Consider the following 24,389-nt stretch of genomic DNA (forward strand, 5'->3'; position numbering starts at 1 on the left):
TTTAAAACTGCAAGTTGAGAAAACCAGAACAGACTTAGTGGCTTCAGAACAATGGGGGTGGAAGCTGCTATGTGAATGCTTCAGTTTCTCTAAAGTGTATTCTGGAAATATAAAGACTTGAGAACAAGTGAGCTCTGTTGCAATACAGAAATTAATATTATGTTATAAAATGTGCTCCAGCTTTTGGGGAATTGGAAGCTCCCTTGTAAAGTTTTGAGGAATTAATTAGTGCTCTTTTTATAGTAGACAACAGTTCTTGATATGGAAGCTTTGTGCTTCGTAATTCCTGAATGTATTTTAAGTTACTCTTGTGAATGAGACATACAGTTGTGTGGTGAGTTGTTCTGAACCTTGTCTGAAGCTTTTATATCAGTGCCCTTGAAAATTAGGTTAAATATGATAACCATAATCAATTTCATAGGGTTATGTTTTAAGACCTGAACCACAGTGTTATGCTCTGTATTCCAACAGAAGTACCAGTGAAGTTTGTTTTCATATTACAATGTGGACACCTAAAGCTGATAACATTTCTTAAACTTGCAATTATAGCAGCTTTAAACAGCCTCAGTTTTGTTAAGTAGACATTTGATTTTGTCTAGATTAGCAGTGAGGAAAATAGAAACAAGATGCCCATTCTAATGTGAGAAGGTAGAAACACTTCCATGAAATTTAATGTGCATGTGTGAGAAGTTATCTTAGAGCAAATACAAATCTGAATTTGACATTGATCTAAAGTAAAGAGTAATAGTTTAAATTTAAGAATATATTTTTTCTCTTGTTACAGAAATTCTGTGCAGCATGTTTTCTAGGTGGAGCTGGGTGGCCTGTGGCTTCTATCTGGTGTTGAATATTTGTTCTCCTGACGGTAAGAGTTCTGTGTCTCAAATACAAGAGGAGGTAGAATTTGTTAAATCAGATGTTTGAAGCACCTACTTGTCTAGTTACTTGCTGGATGGAGATAGAAAGCAAGGTGTGTTGGGATAGACACACCTAGTCTTCCAACACTAGTTCACCACAACAAAGGTGCACAGTTACCCCAATTTTCCTATGATAACTTTCTTAAGAAATATGCTTCTTTATACTTTATTATCAAAATACTTTTTCATCAAAAGAGTAACCTCAAGTATAATAATTTCCTCCTTCAAAAGATATAAACATGCAACCCTTGACTCACCTCTCTAAGTGCCTCTGTTCATTAATAGAACTTCTCTAGCTTTGTAAAATGCTTTCGCAAAGCCTAAAGAGCACTACGCTGGTTTTTCCCCTTAATTCTTTTTGGTGGTCTACTGATGCATTTCAGTTTTTTAATTGTCAAATAACTACTGAACGTGTTGCTTAGAACACACATAGTGTTTTTAACATTGCACTAGTGATGTATCAGCAATATTGATTAGGGAATGCTCTGTAGTTTTTAATAAATGTGAAATTAATTTTCTTTTTAGCTTCAGGTGGACTTGTGCAGTCATGTGGTCACATCATCCCGGAGTCGCCTGTACTGGCCCTTGGTTCCAATTTCACAGCATTATGCATTCTGAATGAGAGTTGTCTTGACTTTGGCAATATCTATGCCAATCAGATTATCTGGAAGATAAAAAATAGAGTGGTACCTAAAGAACAGTATCGGGAAATAAACAGAACAGTTTCCAGTGTCACATTCAATGACACTTCTTCACTAGCTACTCCTCTGACATGCAACATTTTAGCAGATGGACAGATTGAACAGAACATTTATGGAATTACAGTTACAGTAGGCTGTGAGTACCTTTTTTTGTTTTACCCTGGTCTTAAAAAAATTGTTTCTGAGAAATGGGAAATGCAAATAGAGAGTGTGCATATCTTGAGGTACTTATTTTCATTCCCTCAGTTCATGGATAATAGAGTAAAAATATTGTCAAATTACATGCCACCACAGGTGTTAAATATGCACTGAATAAAGTTTCCTAAAAAACAGAAAGTAGTCTGGAGTATTTCAGTGTTGAAATAGGAAAAAAATGGAATAACAGAGATGTTGAAGTGGCAGATTTAAATTACAGAATTAAGATGTGGATTTAACTGAAATAGATAGTAGGAAATTAGCTTTTCCTTACTTCTTGCTTCTGTATCAGAATTGGAGGAAATACTTCTAGGTGATACATCTGGTTTCATACTAACGTTTTGAAAATAATGTTTTCTTAATTAATGGACTGAGAAATATTTAGTCCATCTGTACCACTAAAGCTAACCAGAATTGCCTTAAGGATGGAACATACTTGGATTACTTTACCTCCATACCTAAAAAAATACTTTTAGCTACTTACAAACATTCTTTGTTCTAGAATGGTAGCACTTGCATCGTTCAGAGTAAGTGCTCTTTTAGACCAGACTGTCTTGAGAAAGCCATGTGAATAACTTAATATGCTACTTTGTAATTACTTGATGTTCTGCTAATCGGGCAGGTGTTGAAGTGTCCTAAGTATTGCATTTCATGGCTGATGAATTATGTTGTCTCCTAGTGATGGCAGAAGGTATTGCAGTTGCTGAATGGTCTGCGTGCAAAAGGCCAGCTTGAGTTCACAATGTAAAATGATGTGCTTTTGGCATGACTTACAAAATGCTTTCACAGGAAAGTAATGTTTTCCATTTCAACTTCTGAGGAGTAAATATTTTACCAGGAAAGATAAAATAAAAAATATTTTAAAGAGGTAGAATATATGGAAATGTGAGGACAGATAAATTATGCTAAGATTATAAATGGAATGACAGTACAGATGACATTCTGCATTTTTAATTCATGTTACAAGTCTTGAGATGCTTTTGTATTTAAAGCTGTTGTATTTTGATACTTCAGTTAAAATAAATAATGAGGCTAGAAACAGGTTTGAGAAGAATACAATTATTCAGGAAGAAAGAAATAAGCTTCATAAGGTTGTTCCGTTGAAACTAGCACTCTGATTGAAAAAAATAAGATTCTCTAAGTACATTATACTGTTTTAAATAGTGGTGATATAGGAAGTAGAAACAAACTCTGTGTGTGCTATAATTTGAGTTTAAAAGGGAAAGAAAATAGTTTTGCTGCATTCTGAAGACGTTCCTTACACACTACAGTGCATTGATGAAGATCCCTAAGCTTTCTTGTGTGGGTTTGCAGCTCAAACTTCTTCCATACCTCAGCTGGGGGAGAGCAGACCTATCAAATTGCCTTTAGAGCTCCAGTTACTGGCAAAGTCACCATATGCCAATTCAGTAGTGGTTATTAATTTATTTTTCTTCTGTGTGAATTAAAATATATTTAGTTGAGAGACAGTTAATATAAGGTTTTCTGCCTCGGAATGAGAAACCTTTCTTGTTCCTTACTAGTAGGTGCTTTTTCCTTATACAGCCTACTGTTTGTCAGGGCAGCTATTTAAGTTTCTTGGCTTTGCAGGATGGTATCCACAACTTTGTGCTGCATCCTTTAGAAAAAAAATTAATTAAATGCTTCCGATGTTCACAGAAATCCCCCTTTAAGTGGGACACATAAAATGATTCTTGCTGGACTGAAATGTGTGTACAGATTAATTACTGCTAACTCTTTCTGTACAGTGGCCCCAGAGAAGCCCAAGAATTTAAGTTGCATTGTGCATCAGATATCAAGGTTCACATATGTTATGACTTGTACCTGGAACCCTGGAAGGCATACATTCCTGGATACTGAGTTCAGGTTGAGATACAGCTGGTAAGTAGCACTACACAGAATATCTAAATAATTCTGAAGAATATTTTTTGTGCTAAACCAACATTCCTTGAAATTCCTGATACCTTGGAGGAGTTCTTTCCATAAGTCCAGTTTTCTGAAGCATTGCTGTCTGTGGTTTGAGGGGGAAGGGAAGAAGTTGGCATTCAAAGTAATTCTAAGTCAGACCTGAAGTTTTGGTGCTGAACTTGTTTCAGAGTAACAAGAATCTCATATTTTTCTATTATTCAAATACATGGTTAGTGTGGCTTGAGCACAATACATCTAAAAATAGGGGGCTGTACCCAAATTTCTACACTTTTCTAGGTTGACAGTTCTATCCCGTTCTAAACAAGTAGATGTCCCTGCTTATTGCAGGAGGATCAGACTAGATGACTTTTAAAGGTCCATTTCAATCCAAACCATTCTATGATTCTAAGTAGAGAAACTAATATAAAATGACTGAATTTTGCGGAGATGTTACCTACTCTGCACTTCATAGGAACTGTGGACAAACACTATTCTGAGTTAATCTTAACATGAAAGCTTCAGCAAAGTATTTCTCCTGTGAAAGTAAGTTAAGTTACTTTCCAAACTCTTTGGAGGGTCTCTCATAGTTTAAAGTGGAGTGAACAGGATTGTTGCTCTGCTCTGGGAACAGGAATGATTGCCTACAGCTTTCCAGCTACCCCATTCTGCTGAAGTGTTTTGGTAACAGTTGTAGTAGGAAGTATGTACAGATATAAAATGTTAATGCTTTGCACATTTCCTGATGCCCCTAGAGCTATCTGGTGTTAGTGTAGCAGAAGATGGTGAATAGAAGTTATGTATTGCACCTCTAACACTGTACTCTTGAAAGGTATGTGGGTAGCACTGACTACATTTTCTAATGCATTCTCATTACTGGCCATGTTGCTTTTGATCAATTGTATCAGTTCTTGATCTTTTTTTTTTTTTAAGCCAAGTCAGGTTTTTGTACAAATTTAATTACAGTGATGTAACTTGTGCTTTTGAAGATATGTGACTGGAAGTCAAGAGATTTTGTTTTGTTCAATTCTAATGCAATCACGTGTTTGTGGCTGAACAAGCCATTCCCAATTCTTTCCCTCTCTCTGCTTACAAAGTTAAACCAGAGGATAAACATGCAAGATAAACTGATTGATTAGTCTGATCTACCTTAAAATATTCTCTAAAGGAAACCAAACTTACTGCTTTGTATCTTGTTTTTTCCTTCTCTTTTGTTTAGGCCAGAAGAGGTCTTTCCTGACTGTATACCGAAAGGTGTAAACAATTCTTGCACCATTACTGATATTCAGTTCTTTGTTAACACGGAGATCTGGGTAGAAGCAGCAAATGCACTTGGGAAGGCTGAATCTGATCCTCTTGTTGTTGATCCCATTGACATTGGTAACTATATGCCCCTTAAGGCTCTAATAGAACATTACTGCTGCTTCTGTGCTTATTGCTGAATTGGTATGTTAATGTTTCTTCACTATAAAAATTAACACTGCAAAAGTGTTGTTGACTAGAACTTGAACTGTGCTGGGCAAAGGGATGGTGTGAGATTCCATCACAATTCAGACAGCAAGTTTGTGTTGAGTATTCTGCTTTAGAAAATAGTGTAAAGTAGCAGCCATTTCAGGTCCTGAGAGGCTTTAATAGTAGTGCTGCAACATAGTGTGCCAGCTTCTAAAGGCATGGTCAAGTACAGCTGTGGAGTTGACTTTAATTTCTTCTCTTCTAGTTAAACCACTGTCTCCACAGAATGTATCAGTCAGCTCAGGAATACTACCTACTGTTCTGAAGCTTTCCTGGGAGAATTGGATTTCAGATGCTGTGATGACACTGAAATTCAATATTCGCTATAGGATCACTGGCGACACAAGCTGGATGGAGGTAATACCACTGAAGTCCCTTGCCATGATTCTGCTGTAACCCAGCCATTTGTCGAACTGCAGTTCCCTCTGTTGCAGTTCAGAGCATTCACCTTTATTTCCTTATGTCTTACATGGCCACCCAAGGAAGTTTATCTGGCCTGTTTATGAAGGCTGTGATCTAGGTATTTTTTGGCACAGTCTGAGTACAGTGGGCTTTTCATGTCTTTGTGGACTTTTCTGCTGTCCTTCCTGTCACAGTGCAGAATGTTTATTTTGAATTTTATTCTGCACATGTGACATACAGAACATTCATGAATTTTTGTCTTCCCATGCATGTGCAACATGAGTGATACAAATGTCATTTAAAGCTTGGGTGAAAACTGTATCATGCTGGGATGTTCTTTAGAATTTACTGTACCTGCAGTTGGGCTGCAACAGCCCCAGGCAGGGCCACAGGCTGGGACAGAGTGGCTGGAAACTGCACAGTGAAAAAGGACCTGGGGTTGCTGGTGACAGCAGCTGGACATGAGCCAGGGTGTGCCCAGGTGTCCAAGAAGGCCAATGGCATTCTGGCCTGGATCAGCAATAGTGTGGCCAGCAGGACCAGTGACTGTCCACCTGTATTTGTCACTGGTGAAGCCTTACCTTGAATCCTGGTTTTGGGCCCCTCTCTCCATGAAGGACCTTGAGTGGCTGAGCAGAGCATGTCCAGAGAAGAGCAACACAGCTGGGGAAGGATCTGGAATACAAGTGTTACAAGAAACAGCTGAGGAAGCTGGGATTGTTCAGCCTAGAGGAAAGAAGGCTCAGAAGTGACATTATCACTCTACAATTACCTGAAAGGAGATTGTAGTAAGGTCAGGGTCAGTCTATTCTCCCAAGTAACAAGCATCAGGATGAGAGGAAATGGCCTCAAGATGTGCCAAGGATGGTTTACATTGGATGAGAGGAAAAATTTCTTCCTGGAAAGAATTGTCAAGGATTGGCCAAGGGAAATTACCATTTAGAGTTACCATCCCTGGAAGTGTTCAGAAAAGGTCTAGATGTGGCTTTCAGGTTAGCAGTGACAAGTATATGATTGGACTCAATGGTCTCTTCCAACCTAAATGATTGTGTAATTTGGTATAATCTGGTTGCCCTGTGTACATTCCTCACGTGTGATGCAGTCAAGAAGAGGAAAAGGGTAAGGAGTAAGACTTAAGTGTAATGTACTATGATATGTTCCTTTCATCAAAAGCTGTGGGGTTTTTTTCTTCTACATCAATCTGGGGATATATTTCTAATAGCTCCTCAGTTTTTCCTTACTTTAAGCCTTCTCTCAGAGCAGTAGTACTCCAGCAGAGGCCCAAAAGTATTCTGAATTCTGTGAGTTCTTGGAAGGAAGTCTGCTTCTGATTTTACCAAAATACTGTGTTTGGAGCAAGTAGCATAACATAGCTCCTTGTGACTAATGTGGCTTTAGATGCAGCAACTATTTATTAAGGTCACCTGTATGGATATTTTAAAAAGCACTGGTCTGTATGATCTTGTCTGCAACTCCTGGGTTTGTGGATATGTTGTCCTAATAGGAAAATAGGACAAGTTCTCCGAACTTGTCTTGCCCTTTTAACATATGCTCAAGACCATTGAAATAGTAGCTTTTAAATCAGGTGAACTTGCTTAGCTGTGGTAAAATTGGACTATTTTGATAATTCTTTGCCCTCAGGATTAACCTCTTAAATGTCCCACATTTACGTTTAATCTGCCGGCATTCCCCTTGCAGGGGTCCTCACTGTAAAAAGCCCTTACTTGCAAGTGGAATAACGTGAAGAGTCAGTGTGTGTACCTACTTGTGTCTACTACCTACTCCATGCCTCCTTCCCTATATATGCACTAAGAATACTTTTCTGCCATTTGGTTGCTCACCTAAGATGAATGAAAGAGCTTATGAAAATAATTTATCAGCAAAACTATAAGCTACTCTAAAATTATTTCCAATTTCACTGAAGAAGCACTGTTCTGGATCAGTGGAAGCAGTGATCCTGGACTTTTAACTTCTAGTAACCAATAATTTTGTAATCAGTAATCAAGCAGGTAACCTAGCTAGGTTCTGAATTGTGAGGCAGGATGTTACAGATCAGTAAGCAGCAGAGTTGTATGGGAAGGAAGGAGAGAGATGTAAGCTAATTTTTAAAAAAAGAGAATGAGATTGTCCTGAGGTAGCTGCCTAACTGTTCTAGTGTATGTATGTTCTTGTACCTGGTAAAGACCAACAACTCTGACCGAACCTTTACCAAACAGTGTTTGAGAATTGAAGTTTCTGGAAATGAGAGGGAAGGAAAACTTGTTTGTTAGGTGTGTATGTGGTGGGGAGCTTTCTTGAATGACAGCTGCAGTAGCACAGAACTTAGCTTTACAGTATTTTGATCAGTGCCTTTAAAATCTTTCTCACATTTGCAGGTTCCTTCTGAAGATACAGCTTCCCCAAGAACTTCATTCAGTGTTCAAGGGCTTAGACCCTACACAGAGTATGCCTTTTCCATTCGTTGCATGAAGGAAGATGGAGTGGGCTACTGGAGTGACTGGAGTGAAGAAAAGACCGGGATTACCACTGAAGATCGTAAGTAATATATAAAAGTAGGTCACTGACTTCCAAAGTGTGTGAGTGCTCAGCAATTTGGCAATGGCCAGCTGATATGGTGTATCCTTGCTTGAACTGCTTGCTTGTATAAGCAACAAAGCTCTCCTGAGTTACTTTCAGCATGACCTATGCATGTCAAGGAGCATTAGAATAGCTCCCCATTAAGCTGATCTATAGGTGCTCCCTGAAAACAGCTAGAATGGGCAGCAGGGAAAACGGTACTCTCAGAGTCTCTTCTAGAAGAGATCTAGGCTTTATGCTTGTTTTTTTATTCTGAAGATTATTCTCTGTAGCAGAAGTTATCCTGCCTGTTAGAAAAGGTTTTCTTAGTAGACCAGCTGCCTTAGTTTATGAACAACTTCATGTTAAGTAGGCCAGTAAAAGTCATAGGTGAACAATCTTCAACAATAGTGAAACAGAAGATTTTAGTCATATAGGATGCATAGACTTCCTCACAAACTTAGTAAAGCAATGATATAAAGTAATGTACATCTGGTAAGTGTAGCCTCTTATGCACTAAAGCATGTAAATAAGACATTCTGGTTTAGTTTTAAGTTTTACCAATGTATTAATTTTCATTTCTTTTCCACTTTGATAGCCTGCAAGGTTGGTTTTGTTTCTGGCTTATGCTGATGCTACCCAATAGGGAGCCAGTGTTATGCACTTAATACTTAGTAGGGAATCTATTCTTGCGTCCAATTGCAGTGAATACTTTGTGATAGCTGTTTGACTTCAGTGCCAAGCTGCTTGGTATTTTTCTGGTTTTTAAATGTGCTTCAGTTTTTCCTGCTTGCATCTTTGTGGTGTTGTCTCTGTAATATCCTGTGTGTCCCATAGTACCTTCCAAGGCATGTATTTTCTGAGCAGTCTGTTCACTGCAGCCTTTCAGAGCACATCAAGTTAAACCAGTGCAGCTTCCATTGTTAAAACAGATTGGAAATTCTTCCTTTTGTTATCCTGATTGAGTTCATTTGTCATCTTAGATAAGAAATAAGAGAGATTGTTGTAGTTTTTGTTTAAACAAAGTGGAATTTTTATGCATAATGGCATTGCTTTAGTTCTGTGCAAAATTTACTTTCTTTGGTATTGTATAGATATTGTAAAATATGTCAATATTCTTGTCTCTGCTTTTCAAGTCCTAATGATAGTATAGCTTCATTTTCTGTGTTTTCTGTCTCAGGCTGAGCAATGATGGTTTCAGGACTGCCTACCTATTTAGGTTGCATTGCTGTTCTGCTGTGGTGACTGGCTTTGCAAAAATACTGCTAATATTAAGTACCTATGTCTTACTTCAGCCTCAGAACAAAGCTGTTACAGTAGCGAATGTGGTCAGGCAGATCACATTAGATTCATGATCTCTATTAGGCAAGATGTACAATTGCTTCTCTTTCATGTGAATCAAATTCAGGTACTCAAATGAGTAAAAGAGCTCCCTTTGCCTCAATTCCTAGTTCTCCTCTTACAATGTAAAGCGTAAAAGATGAGGGGCAAGCTGTGTACTTGGTACTGAGGGGTGTTTGAGGTTAAAAGCCAAAACCTCATAATGATTAATACACTAAATGCTATGAAAGAACTCTGAGAAAAAATAGTCTTATAGCATTAAAGATATAATTCATTTTAAGATCAACTTTCTCTTGGGGCTAAGACCCTCACAAAAGATTGGCCACTTTTTATTGCTTTGTGTAGTGTAGTATTGGTTGGTTCATTCTACTTTGAAATATTGTAAGGTAGGTTCATTTTACTTTGAAATGGAATTTGTTGTGGAAATACCACTTTTTTTGTAGTATGGATGCCAAAATGTACTGTAGTACAAAAGTACTGCAGTTCCGTTACCCTTTTAGAATCAGGGAGTCTTACTGCCAGGAGACATTTGTCTCCTTGTTAACTCTTGTGCACTTTCGTTTTTTTAGGTGACTCGATATTGATGGGTAGGAACAGTGTTGGATACAGACTGTAGCAAAGTTTGCAGGGTGTAGGTATGCAGGGCTGTGCGTCTGGATGCAGGCTGCATACTGTAGGTGTGATCATGCCTCATTCAGCATTGTCAACTTCAGCCTAATCTTGCAGATGTGCACCATTGTGACTCGTACTTGTTTTACTACTGTATACTTAAAGCAGAACTGGTGTCTTGCTCATCTCTTCAGGAGATTTTTCCACTTAATATGCCAAGCATTATTTTCATCGAGAAAGTAAGGAAATGCTTTTTAATATGCTTTTATTTCCTTAAAGAAAGTAAGCATATAGTGATAATCAACAGATGAATTAAAACAGATTAAATAAAAATATTTCTACTATTAAGCATTGTTTGTTTCATCAGAACCATCTAAAGGACCACCCATATGGAGGATCATTGATGCATCTCACTCACCAGCTTCCTGGACTGTGCATCTAATGTGGAAGGTAAAACTAATTTGCAGGAGTTGAGCATTCTTTTAGAAGCATGAGTTTTAAGTCGAAAAATCTACCCAACAGCCTTGAGAGATAGTATAGCTTTTTTTGAGGTGAGAATTGACTTTAGTATTCTTATTATACTAATTAGTTATGGAAAATTAAATGTACAGATGTAAAGGGCATCATTTAACTGATGCTCATCTGTGCCCTAAAATACACAGAATACACTTTCAGATTCCTCATTTGTTGTCCTTCTGTGGATTTGGAGCTGCCACTTGAACAATGCATACCTTCATGTCATGCCTTTTGCTGTAACCTAAAACGTGGCAACACTGTCAGGACAGCAATAGATAGCCCAGCTACAAAATCCATTAAGCCTTGAGATACTGCAGAGGCCAGGGTTGTTAAAAACAGCACTCCACGTTTGTGTGCAGTAAGGCTGCAGTGTCCAATTGGATGATAAGTTCAGCTGAGAAGGGGAATGTAATTATGGTCACTCCCCACCCCCTCCTTTCTTTTGGTCCATAAACTCATATTTGTCACGTTAACACGACCAAAGATGTGAGATTCCTTTTATGTCATTGTGTTGTAAAGTCACATAAAACAGAGGTTTTATCAACAAGTTTTGCAATCCTCACAGAATAGCTTTTATGAAATCACTAGGTATGATCGAAGAAAAGGAGTAGTTAAACCAGAAATAAGCTTTGGAAGTTACTGATTTATAGAAATGAGCACAGGTTATTTATGCTTTTCTTAAATATGCAGGTCTATGGAACTTGTCTTGTTCTCTTATTTTTTAATTGTGCCTTAAGGACAGTAAGAGTTACGTCACATATATTCGGTATCAGCTCAATCAAAGATGTGTTTCTGACAGGCACTGAAGCCATTTGAAGCCAATGGAGTAATCTTGCAGTATGAAGTGACTGTCAGAGATAAATCATCTCTTTCCAGTCCACTGAAGAAATACAATGTTACCAGCACCAACCATACATTACAGCTGCCGAAAGGAACTTACGAAGTGACTCTGATTGCTCGTAACAGTGTTGGGGCATCTCCTCCATCAGTTCTGCTTATCCCAGAAAGTAATTCAAAAGGTGAGTGTCCTAGTAATGTCACTGTCAAATATATCTACATGGCCTTTTTTATAAGAAATCTTCAATGTTGTACAATAATACCTTTTACATGGGCACCTAATTAAAGTATTATGGAATTATCTACAGTCTTATGCCTTTGTAACTATTCTGCTATTTGTGTACCAGGGAATGTGTGGATTTGTGTACTCACAGAGTCATTTGAAGATGTGTGTTGTTTTGCTGGTTTTTGATTCTTAGCGCTTCTGTGTACTATATTCCCTATTGTTTCTTTTCTTAGCATAGTAGGCATTTTTCTGTATTTCTTAAAAAATATCAAAGGGTTGGTATATAATTATGTATATACCATTCTGCCATTCCTCCTTTAATTTCCTGATCTCATTCCCACTCCTTTCTTTCTTTGTCCCAGTCTCACTCTCCCACATTTTCAGTATCTTACCTGGTTGTTTTGTCATCTGCTTCCACTATTTCCTTACTCTTCATGTTTTTTATTATGTTCTTTTCATTATGCAATAATAGTAAGTACATGCTGGTTTATCCTTATTTCCAGCCTTTTCTTAGACAATCTCCTAATATTTCTCCTCATACGTCTCCTTCCTAATATTTGTTCCTGAAAAAATACACAGAATCAGTTATAGCTGACAATCTGTTCTGAGAACATAAAGCTGGTGTCTGAGCCTTAATTCTCCTCCATATAGAACAGAAAGTCCCTAGTAAAGAATTCAGAACATTCAGTCTGTGTGTAGCAGGGTACTGAGTTTAGTTTGTGAAAGCTGATTTGTGAGTCCTGTGCTCCCATATTTTCGCAATATGGTCACTGCCAGGATAGGAAGCAAAAAAATAAATATATGGACAGATGCAGGTAAACAGCAAGGGAGACCCACCAGTTCTAAAACTATTAGATTAGTAAGTTAAGGGTATAATTCAAGCAAAGTAGTACTGCAGCCAGGAGGAAGTACTCAGTAAGGTGTACATGTAATATGTATTACAGAATTAGCTGAGTTGGAAGGGACACACAAGTATCTCAAAGTCCCAGCTCCTGGTCCTGCACAGGACACCCCAAGAGTCACACCATGTGCCCAAGAGCATTGTCCAAATGCTTCTTGAACTCTGTCAGGCTTGGTGCTGTGACCACTGCCCTGAAGAGCCTGTCCCTGTGCCCAGCCACCCTCTGGGTGAAGAACCTTTTCCTAATATCCAACCCAAATCTCTCCTGACACAACTTCAGGCCATTCCCTTGGGTCATGTCACTGGTCACCACAGATCAGAGATCGGTGCCTGCTCCTCCACTTCCCCTCACGAGAAAGTTGCAGACTGCAATGAGGATTCCCCTCAGTCTCCTCCAGGCTGAACAGAACAAATGACCTCAGTTGCTCCTCATACAACTTCACCTCAAGGCTTTTCACCATCTTTGTTGCCCTCCTTTGGATGCTCTCTAACAGTTTAATAACTTTATTATACTGCAGCACCCAAAGCTGCCCCAGCACTGGAGGTGAGGCCGCCCCAGTGCAGAGCAGAGAGGACAATCCCCTCCCTTGCCCGGCTGGCGATGCTGTGCCTGATGCCCCCCAGGACACGCTTGGCCCTCCTGGCTGCCAGGACACTGCTGCCTCATGTTCAACTTGCCACTGACCAGGACCCCCAGGGCCCTTTCCATGGCACTGCTCTCCAGCCCCTCACTCCCCAGTCTGTCCATACATCCAGGGTTGTCCCATCCCAGGTGCAGAATTCTGAACTTTCCCTTGTTGACTGACCTTCATATGGTTGGTGAATGCCCATCTCTCTAACTTGTGCCTGGGAGGGAGTCAACAGCTCCTCCCAGTTTTGTATCATCTGGAAACTTGCTTAGTGTCCCTTCCGGTCCTGAGTCTAAGTCATTTATGAAGATGGTGAAGAGCACAAGCACCCCTCCAGTGACAGGTCCCCAGTCTGATGTCACCCCAATCACTGTAACCTTTAGTGCCTGACCCCTGAGCCAGTTGCTCACCCACCACAGGATGTGTTTATCCAGCTGTGACCTGGACGTTATATATGCTATCTACTTATATATACACACACTATACATCAGGTATAAGTACTCAGTAAGGTACTTGAATGTGACTGTTTGATACACTTGTAAATTCCCATTCTAAGTCTGATTTCTCTCTTGAAATAGACCCTTCTTTTGGAAGAAAGGAACATAGTGTCTATAAGAATAGCGAAGCTGAGTCTAACTTCCGGTTTTTGAATAGCCTAATAGGGCTTTTTGGATCTCTGATACAAAGATTCAAGTGTAAACCTCCAAATGTCAGAAGATGGCATTTACAATTATGTAGGTTCTGTCAAGTTGCTGCCATTACAATAACCCAAAAGTATCAACATTTGCCAGAACAGCTCCTATCATGAATATCTAGTGGAAGAACTGTCAATATTGATCACTTTTTTATTTTCTTTCATTACAGCTCCTGTGAAGAATCTTAGAACATTACCTAAACATGACAAGTTGTGGGTAGGGTGGACTGCTCCTAACAGTTACGTTCTTAAATATGTGATCGAATGGTGTCTGGTGTCCAGCAGCTCAGACTGCATCATAGAGTGGCAGATTGCACTAGGAGATGTTCAAGGAATAGACTTAAAAGGTATTTAGCTCATAAATCTATGTACAGTTTGTAGGACACTCTAAAAACCTGCTTAGTATTCTGAAGATGAGGAACAGCCTCATGGTGATTAGAATTTTATGGTATTACAGGTGTTTAATGCTGAGGGTTTCAAGTAGTTTATTATGAGTCTGCAGAAGTATTTGTATATTTTTGTCAAATATACAACTATATCTGATCTTGCATTTTGAAACATATATTATGTAACAACAAGGGGTTTATCTGCATTTTGGTTTTAGTCTTGTCATTCTTGGAAGCCATGAAAATAGTGAAAAGGCTGAGTTCTTTCAAAATCAAGATCTTTGGTCACTCAGTTCAAACAGTGCAACTTGATCAGCTTTACTGTTCTTTTGAGATTATGATCAGTCTCTGAAATCAATAATTTTGGGAGTTCATGCTACAGGCAAATAAAGGCTTTTTATTTAAAATAAATTGGAAAAAACCACCCTGACTTCTCTGAAGTCTTTTTATTAAATTTTAGATTTCAGTGTGAACCATTTTATTGTTCCTTTAGTTAATATTTTGGAGCAGTATATCAATGAGCTCTAGAAAATACTCAGCTGCATTAGATACAAGTGCACCTAGTTAAACTACCAGAACTCACAAGCCTATATCTAAAGTAAATGAGAAGGATGGTGAGCAATTTGACTGTCTGTGAAACAACACCTTTTAAATTCCTTTTATTAGGTATAAAGCCTTTCAAGTGTTACTTGATAACCGTGTACCCTCTGTATGCTGATGGTCAGGGAAGTGGAGAGTCTGTGAAGGCTTATCTTAAGCAAGATCGTAAGTACAAAATCATCACCTTGAAGCACATACTGTGCTTTTTGACAAAAAAATAAAAGAAACGTGCTTTAATGTGGACTGTGTAATGAAAAATGGTTTAATACTTGAGAGTCGGGTGACATCATTAATCTTTTTCCCTTCTGTTATCATCCATTCTGCTTTTTTACAGTGTTTGGGAGCTAAACAGATGTCTGTGACTGGCTCTTTGTTTTTCCAACCTTTACCAGATAATTAGACATGAATTTGTTATTTTAATGATATATTTATAGTATATAATTGTGGAAATATAGCTTTTTACCTGCTAGGCTCGTAGTTCAATGCCTTAGAAAGCCTCGGGCAGCCTAGAGAGGCAGCACGGGCAATCCAGCACTTTAGTAGCTCTAAAAGCAGCAAATAGTAGCTGCAAAGCTGATATCCAGCAGAAGCAAAGAGGGAGAAGTACAGCTTTTGGTTTGCCTAATTCCTGCAATTAGAGTTTCAAAAAGAAACAGACAAGAGATGTTTGCAGAAAGAGTTGAAAACCAAAGAGCTATTGTAACATAAAATATATTAATATATATTTATAATATATAATAATGATATTTATATGCAGATTTATTTTAAATTCCAAGTGTGAATCAAGACTTAAGTTGAAGGTTTCCCACAACCTGCTGATTATTCTTTTCATATCTATTTTCCTGAATGTTTCTTTTTTAAAATATCTTTGTAGTTTTTATGTTGTCTGAAAACAGTGCTTTCCAGATGAATTAGTCAAACTATTCCATTGAAGCTTTTATGCTAGAACAGTTCAGTGCTTGTTAATATGCTGCTTCTGTGAATGCAAGGTTGCCAAGCAAAAACTAATCTTCATCTCCCATTACAGGTCCTTCAAAAGGACCTACTGTTCAGACAAAAAAAGTAGGAAAAGCTGAAGCTGTTTTGACATGGAACCATCTCACAGTTGAGGAACAAAATGGATTTATCCGAAACTACACAATACTTTACAAAACTATTGATGGAAATGAAACAGGTACCAGAAAACGGAGAAGTGTTTTGTGTAATTGAAGTGTTTCATCTGTCTCCTTCCTAATATTTGTTACTGAAAAAATACACAGAATCAGTTATAGCTGACAATCTGTTCTGAGAACATAAAGCTGGTGTCTGAGCCTTAATTCTCCTCCATATAGAACAGAAAGTCCCTAGTAAAGAATTCAGAACATTCAGTCTGTGTGTAGCAGGGTACTGAGTTTAGTTTGTGAAAGCTGATCTTTGATTCTTGTGCTCCCATATTGCTATCTAAATATAGAATGAGATGGTGGTAGTCAAGATAATGGCAGACTGTTCAAGATACAAAAGGAGTTGACTGCATTTAACCAGGATAAAACCTTAAAAAAAGGAAGTGGGGAGGAGTTTTTTAATCCTCTTGGAGCTGTAGGTCAGTATAGTACTGATGTAGATCATTTTGTTTTAAGTGCATCTTAGTTTTCAATAGTGTGTATGACCTGCAGGCATACTACAGGGAGCTGGCACTATCAAAACTTTAATTTTTAGATTTGCTTAAATTGCAAGGGACAGGTACTTGCGTATACCTATGTCTTACTATTCCTTACCATGTTTTTATTCTAGTCAGTACTAGCAGTTTCTCATTAGTGCTGTGTATTTGCCTTACTAGACACCTTTAAGCTTCGATTATACTGCCAGTTTAGTTTGTAGGTGCATTCCGGGGGGAAAAAATCTCATAGGAAATTAAATATAGAAAGAGACTAAATTAAACAGAAACAAATGGATCTCAGCATTTCTTGTATGAGTTTGTAGTCTTGGGCTGTTATATTTTCCATCTGCTATGCATTGTATTAAAACTACCTTTCACATCTGATGTGATGTCTTAATGTTGCTGGTTTTGTGGAGATGTAATAAATTGTACAGAAAACTAGTGTAAATTTCTTCATCTCTTTAGTTGTGACAGTGGATCCTTCCAAGACAGAGTATACCCTTTCCTCTCTAACCAGCGACACGCTGTATACTGTGCGGATGATGGCATCCACAGATAATGGAAGCAGGACTGGTCCCGATTTCACGTTTACTACACAAAAATTTGGTAAGGCACAATTGGTAGAAGTAGGAATTAATGTTGCAACAATACAGCAGGGCTCTGTGCAAGATGTCTTAGGAGAGGAAGGTGATTTGATTTTAAAGTTTCAGTCCGCTTGCAATCTGCATGATACCCGGGTGGCTTGTCTAGTGCTCATTCACAAAGAGATAGTTCAGTCAGGATTTTTCTGATTATATAGAGAACAAGATATCCTCTGCAAACCTCATTAATTTATGTTATTAAGCATGCCGTTTTGGATGTGGTTTGTGTATACTTTAGGTTATAATATTGTTTTGCCCTGACTTTTCATGAGTCATGAGGATTTACTCAGTGCCCTTGTCTCTTCTGGTGTCCAGTGGCACCTACCCCTAGTCAGAGTTTTTGTTTTAATCCTGATAAGGTGTCCTAAAGAAGCTGTAGAGAGCTGTGCTTGTATCTTGATCTGTTGATGTAGGTACCAGTCAGCATATACCATTCTCACAGCCCTTCCACATTCTTTCGTATCACTATGAAAATTTGCTACAGCTCTTTACAGAGACTCATTTTGAATAGTTTAATTTATTGTTATGTTCAGCTTTAGAGTGCTTCTTATATGTAAGGGTAAGAACAACATTACTAACTGAATTTAATTGTGGAAGATGCTCTACTTAAATTTAGCAGAGGCTTTTTTTCTGTATAGTGTTGCTCTTCCCTAAGCATTCTGTAAGGTTTACTTAAGAGCGTGTATAACATTGGAAGGAATACCTAACAATAATGCAAACTTTGATGTTTGCAGGCAGAGGAGATCTTCATGTACAGAATAAACTGATGGATGAGTAGTGACTTTGTTTACTTTTTTGACCATGACCACGTTATGACAGCTATCAGGGCACTGAAATACCTGGGCAGCAGATGAATTTACAGAGATGTTACTGTCATACCTGCCCAAGCTACAAAATTATTTGCTCTGTCAATATTGCAACTTCTAGATCAACCCGTATTTTTTGTTGATGCAAGGCACTAGATTGTCAGGACAGAGCTTTTCATGTTTTTATATGGTGAAAGGGTTCTTCTGAATGTAAAGCTTTGAGACTGAGCATTGAGGTGCTTCAGTTTCAGGTTCTCCCTGACCCTTTGGAAATATGTACTGCTGCTGAGTTCCTTAAATGCCAGAGTGGGCTATAACTGCTTCTTTTCACCTCCTTCAGGAAAAGGAGAAATTGAAGCCATAGTTGTACCTGTGTGTCTAGCATTCCTGTTGATTGTGCTCCTTGGAGTTCTGTTTTGCTTCAACAAACGTGACTTGTAAGTACAAATGAACTCCTTCTCTTACATTTCTCAGCATAAAAGAAATGTCAGTAATTTATAACAGACCAGTTAAGTATTCTGCAGTTAGATCAGAAAAAAAGTTAAAACATGCATGTAGTGATTGGTTTTAAAAACTTCTGTGTTTTCCTTGAGAAATCAGAGCCTCTTCTGACACTAATTTCTTGCTGTTAATTATACACACACTAAATGTTCCATGATTCAATCCTGCAAGAAAATGTGCTTTTCTTTCTGAGCATAGTTAGGAGTAGCTTTGTTAGCTTTTGATCAGGATATATTGTCTGTGTTTCTTAGTCATCCTGTGAGTGGAATGATGGTCTCTAGTTTGTGAAGCACAGGAGATCTCTTTGCTGCATTTGGGCTATTTAATTACAGCATTAACAAACGTTAAGCTTCATGACCGTAAAAAATTAGGGAGACACCTTGATCTCCAGTAGCTCTGTGCCTGTTCATTGTCTGCTGGGAAGCAGCCTGCCTCCTCCTGGTCCCCCACCCAAAAGCTGTTGTCTGTGGCTTTAATAAAGATGTCATTGCTGCAGTGTTTCTCTTGGCAAGGCATAGCCCCTCTCCTATGTCCCATGTCAACTATCCTTTCCTTCTAATTAAAGACAGCATTTTTTGCCCTTTTCCTTCTGACCTCCCTGCTGCTCCTAAAATTAGTTCTTAATGTATATCAGTTGGAAAGCCCATCTTGCATTGTTCTTCAGAGTTGTCCTACAGAGGAACTGTTGCTGGGGTCTGTTTATAAAGAGCAATATAGGTGCATCAGTTTCAAATCTGGTTTGGTTGGAGGTGATGTATCAACAGAAGCTTCTGGTTTTAAGTAACAGTGTGTTCTTAAGAATTCCAAAGCAAGTTTTTCTTCCAAATATTTTCACTTCAACTGTGAGGTTAGCTTAGATTTTGACCTTTGGTATTCATAGTTATTTAAAAAGAAGCAGGATTGTATTTTCATACTGGTATGCATCATAAATTCTACCTAAGTAATAGCTCTATAGGTTCTAGAGTGCTATAAATTTGAAAATCTCTCACTAACTGTTACCGTTTGTTGTTTTGCTTTACATTCATAGCTACATCTAATGTGTGGAGGAGTTGAGTGCAGTGCTGTGTTTTGCTAAGTAGTACAGCCTCATACAAAGATGAAACGTAGCCCAGGAAGCATTCTTATTTGGAATGCAAAATTGCTATGTAAGGGAGTGGTGTCCTGGATTCTGTTGCTATGAACAGGGAATTTGGGGAGTGCATCTTGTGACTTAATTCCATTTTTAATCCTTTACAGAATTAAAAAACATATCTGGCCTATCGTACCTGATCCGTCCAAGAGTAACATTGCTCAGTGGTCTCCCCAAGTTCCAGCTAAGGTAATACTCACCTTTCTGCATCCTGTATCTTCCTAGTCTGCAAGGTTTCAGTCAAACTAACGGGTGGGAGTCTTCTGTCTTCTAGCACACACGGATTTCAAGGAAAAACCTGAATATTAAGTTTCATTGACATTGTGATAGAATATGGTTAGAACACTGTATTGTATCTGTAGCTTCAGTGTTAGAAATGCATGGCTCTTACAACAAATTGACGGTCTAGCATGGGCTTTACATTTGTGAGTTAGATTCAGTTTACTAGGTGGAAGAGTCAAGTACTCATTTCTTTGCTCACTCATGGGAAATCAGGATTAAGTAAACAATTCTTGATTCCCATTCTTAAAACCTTGAAGTGACTTGTTTGCACAGTTCAGTCATGAATGAGAAGATGGCAGCAACATTTATGCTGCACATGGGGTGAATGACCAGGCACATTCTGTTCAAGAAATTGTGGCTAATTTCTGTGAAGAAGTATTCTGATGTTGAATACATTATTTGAAGTAATGTGTGATTCTCAGTATAGAATGTTCCTGTGCTGCACAGCAAATGCTTCTATGTTTACAGCTCATTAGAATAATTAAATGAGAGCAAAGACTTGCTCACACATCCACTACGATTTTAGAATAGTTGCATAATTAAGACTCTGTATTGGAAACAAAGCTGTATCCTTCATTTTTTAACACATGCTTTGGAGATATTGCCAGACTTAGTAAAGAGAAAACGTATATGAAGAAACTGGCATTACAGAACAAAAATTAATGTATTTAATGAGGATTTTGATTTTTAATATAACCTTCCTCTTAGGCAACATGCATCTCTTTCTTTCAGCATAACTTTAACTCCAAAAATCAGATGTACCCAGAAGGCAGCTTTACAGATGTAAGCGTCGTAGAAATAGAAGCTGACGACAAGAAGTCTTTTTCAGAACAAGATCTAAAACCCTTTGACTTGCTTAAAAAAGAAAAGAGTACTTCAGAAGGGCACAGCAGTGGTATTGGAGGATCCTCGTGCATGTCTTCTCCTAGGCAAAGCGTCTCTGACAGTGATGAAGGCGAAACAACACAGAACACTTCGAGCACTGTACAGTATTCAACTGTAGTACTTAATGGCTACAGAGACCAGACACCTGTGCAAGTCTTTTCAAGGTCTGAGTCAACTCAGCCACTGCTAGATTCAGAAGAGAGATCAGAGGATCACGCTGGAGGAGCTGACAGTGCAGCTCAGAGGCAGCAGTATTTCAGACAGAATGGTGGTCAGGATGAAAACAACATAGACAGGCCATGCTTTGAAAGAGCAAAGCAAATTACTCATGCTAGTGAGGGAGATCTTGTTGGATTTGTTCAACTGCAGGTCTCAGGTCAGAGTTCACAGCCATTGGGCCTTGGGATGGCAAAAAATACCCAGGAAGCTGCTCTATCAAATATTTTACAGGCATGTACTGAAGGACAAACTGTGAGACCTGAAACAGTGGAAGAAAATCCACTGTCAGGTGATGACATGCCAAAAAGTTACCTCCCACAGACTGTGAGACAAGGGGGCTATATGCCTCAGTGAGAAAAGACTGGCTCTGTTTAGGCCTTCATTAGTGCCTGTTCACATGTTCCCCTGTGTTTCTGATAAAGTAAGCTAGGTATTTTTATCTGACTGCAGATAGAAATACTGAAATTAAGTGAAGACTAATTTGACAAAATACAAAAAGGACTGTTTTTGTGGAAAATTTCCAGTCCAGACCTACAGGAGATTTACTTTTATGCACTACATAAAATCTTACATCTGGATAGCTGAACGAGCCTTTGTGCTACATTGAGGGTTTCGTGTCTTTTTATAACAGAATTTCACTGACTGAAAAGGGCAAGTTTTAAATACCTGCATCAGCCTAGAAGAAATACTTCGACAGGTGACAGTGTACAAGCCTAAAAAGCCAGCTTTAGTTGCACAGTGTAGCTTTGTGCAAAAGAAAGCCTGAAGCTCAGTATTCTGACATGGAAGAATATTTGTGTGATACACTTTCCAATAACTTGATTGACTTACTGAATTTTGACGTGGCCCAGTGCCTCAGTTTTCAGCTTACCAGACCTGCAAGTCATGTTCATCCCTGTTTAAAAACTATAAAAATTAAATAGAACTTGCTATGGTGTACAAATAGGAAAACACAAAGATTGCTTGAATCTGAATCTGCTACTGTAGTAATTGATACTTTACCTATATTTAGATATGTGTACACATGAACTATGGAGTAATTTGGCCTAAAATATGTGCCTTGCAACTTGACGCACAGCAATTCAGTCTCATATTCAAAAGTTTGGAAATCAGATGACAGCACAGGTCAGAAGTTATTTAAAGGCTTTGTGCTCCAATCACTGTCTGATTATATGAAACTTCTGTGGTCATATTATGCCTTTGTTTAATAAGTGCACCTTTGCTGTGTACAGCTCAAGTAACAAGCTGTAAGCTTTTACCATTTTTCTAAGTACTCAGGAGAAAGGGAATACGACCTTCCTCTTGACAGGCTGCAGCTATTAGTGTGCTCTAACCTCACTGCTAATACTGCAGGACATCCTTGAACCTGAAAGCAGCCAAAGCATTGAAGTCATTGACACTCTTGGAACTAAAACCAAAACCTGTATGCTGAATTTGAACTTTGCTGGTAGTATGTATCTGTTAGCAATCATGAGCCACAAAAAACACTTAAGTGGTTGTTAAAATTCCATATTTTTTTTCTTAATGCCTCACTTTTTCCTGGTCAAACAGTTCACATTTTTTTGAAGAAGCTACATTTCTTGGAAACTTCCTCTGCCAGTGCTTTAACAAAAATTAAATGGCATTACAATAACACCTTCTCCAATGATAACCAGAAATGTTAGGGCACTCGTAAAGATTTTTTTTTTTAATTAATTTTAAATCTAATACAGGCTAGTCAGCTTTCTAATCTGACACTACTAAAACTTCATTTCAAAACACTAAATGCTGTTTTGTGAGACTAAAACAAGTGTTTTATTTCTCCTTCAGCAAAGTAACTATGTATTGAAGACCACCTGAAACCTTTTGTGCTGTGACCTCTGGTACTGCCGTTCTGCAGAGCACTTGCTAAAAGCCCTTGAATGGCAGGTGTCAGTATCATTTCATCTTCCCTTGTCCTTGTCTGCAAGCTTGCATGGAAGGATGGGTATACATGTAAATGTCCACGTGTCTTCTGCTTTTGTTACAAAGAAATTAAGTGCAAGAGTAATTCGTAATATTACCTCTTGAAGTCTGGAATATTTAAACAGATAAAGAATGCAGAATCTTTAATAACATTTCAGTATTCCACAGTTCCTTTCTCCTGACAGTATTTTTCTGTATCTAAGCACTTTTTTAAAAAAACTAAAAGGCCATGTTGCAGTTTACTATAATTACATCTCTCTTCAGATCAGTCCTCTTCCTTTTCACCCCACTGCACCTCAGCACCTTCAAACTCCCTCCCAGAGGTCAAAGGCATAATGAAAACTATGCTGACATGAGACAGCAGAGACCATCTTTCATTTTTCAGAGGTTGAGGGAGCATTCCTTTTTCAGAATGTATTCCTCTTGGAAAAAATAGCAGTTACTTAGTGGGGGATGGGTTATCTTCTCTATGCAAACTTCATAGTGACTGTAGAAACCACAAGTAGAAGGGAAGGTGTCTGTTGAGCAGTGTGCATGCTTATTAGAACTGCCCAGCAGCCACGTGCATTTAATCCATCTTCTCATCTCTGAAATATTGTAGGCCACAACCTGGCTACATAGTCTAAACATTGCTGCAAAGGTCTGGATGTTTTCAAAAACATGCTGATGATTTTTTTTTTAATTATGTTCTTGTGATTCAGTAATACTAACTTTTGATAGCATATGTTACTTGAGGGAGAATGTCAGTTATTCCTTAAGTTGCTGCTTGCTTTTCTGTAAAGGGGAGGCGTTTTCTTCTCAGTTGCTGTTAATCATGGACCATTCAGGACTTAACTAATGTTAAACAGCTTAAAGAGATTCTGATTTTTAAAGTGTGTGCTAGCAAGAGTTCTGGTCTGTCACTTCTGGCATCTTTCATTGTTGTTTATGGGCCAGTGGTAGTAAACTCACAGAATTGTGCAGGAGTGGAGCCTAGAGAGAGTTCTGGCTGGCTAGCAGTGACATGCTCTCTTTTGAGATAGTGCATTTATCTAGGGCTGAAATACTAAAGACTAAGCAGGAGCTCCTCGTGGGTGAACAGCTTGTAGAAGCCACAGTACATACAAATAACAGGTTTACAGCTAGTTCATAAACCTATGTGCCAAATATATCATGCAGTGTTCAGGGTTTAACAAGATTTTTTCTACTTTGGACAGTAAGAATCTAATTGTGTCAAACAGTTGCATACAGGTTTTTAAGGGTATCTGTAGTGTGATTACATCAATCCACTGAAATTTTCTGAGCTTGGCCCTAACACAGTAACTAAAGAAAAACAATAGCTATTGGTGCATGTAACAAAGGCATTATTAAAGTCACATTTCAGTATAGACACTTTCATGTCCAGCTTGATTTCCTGGACTGGAATTTTTCAGGTACAGG

At 38.4% G+C, this 24,389-nt stretch overlaps 1 protein-coding gene across 1 annotated transcript; it reads left to right on the forward strand.

Moving 5' to 3' along the window:
* Window positions 1-244: 244 nt before the first annotated feature.
* Window positions 245-23,919, forward strand: IL6ST (interleukin 6 signal transducer). The gene is made up of 15 exons (XM_008643037.2): window positions 245-865; window positions 1,443-1,754; window positions 3,562-3,694; window positions 4,938-5,098; window positions 5,436-5,587; window positions 8,008-8,167; window positions 10,506-10,588; window positions 11,454-11,673; window positions 14,112-14,288; window positions 14,994-15,092; window positions 15,955-16,101; window positions 17,029-17,169; window positions 18,351-18,447; window positions 19,748-19,829; window positions 20,655-23,919. The coding sequence occupies exons 1-15, from the start codon at window positions 799-801 to the stop codon at window positions 21,378-21,380; spliced, it is 2,757 nt and encodes a 918-aa protein (XP_008641259.1). The 5' UTR covers window positions 245-798; the 3' UTR covers window positions 21,381-23,919.
* The last annotated feature ends 470 nt before the right edge of the window (window positions 23,920-24,389 follow it).

The sequence above is a fragment of the Corvus brachyrhynchos genome, unplaced genomic scaffold (genome assembly GCF_000691975.1).
Source record: "Corvus brachyrhynchos isolate BGI_N302 unplaced genomic scaffold, ASM69197v1 scaffold310, whole genome shotgun sequence".
NCBI lineage: Eukaryota > Metazoa > Chordata > Aves > Passeriformes > Corvidae > Corvus > Corvus brachyrhynchos.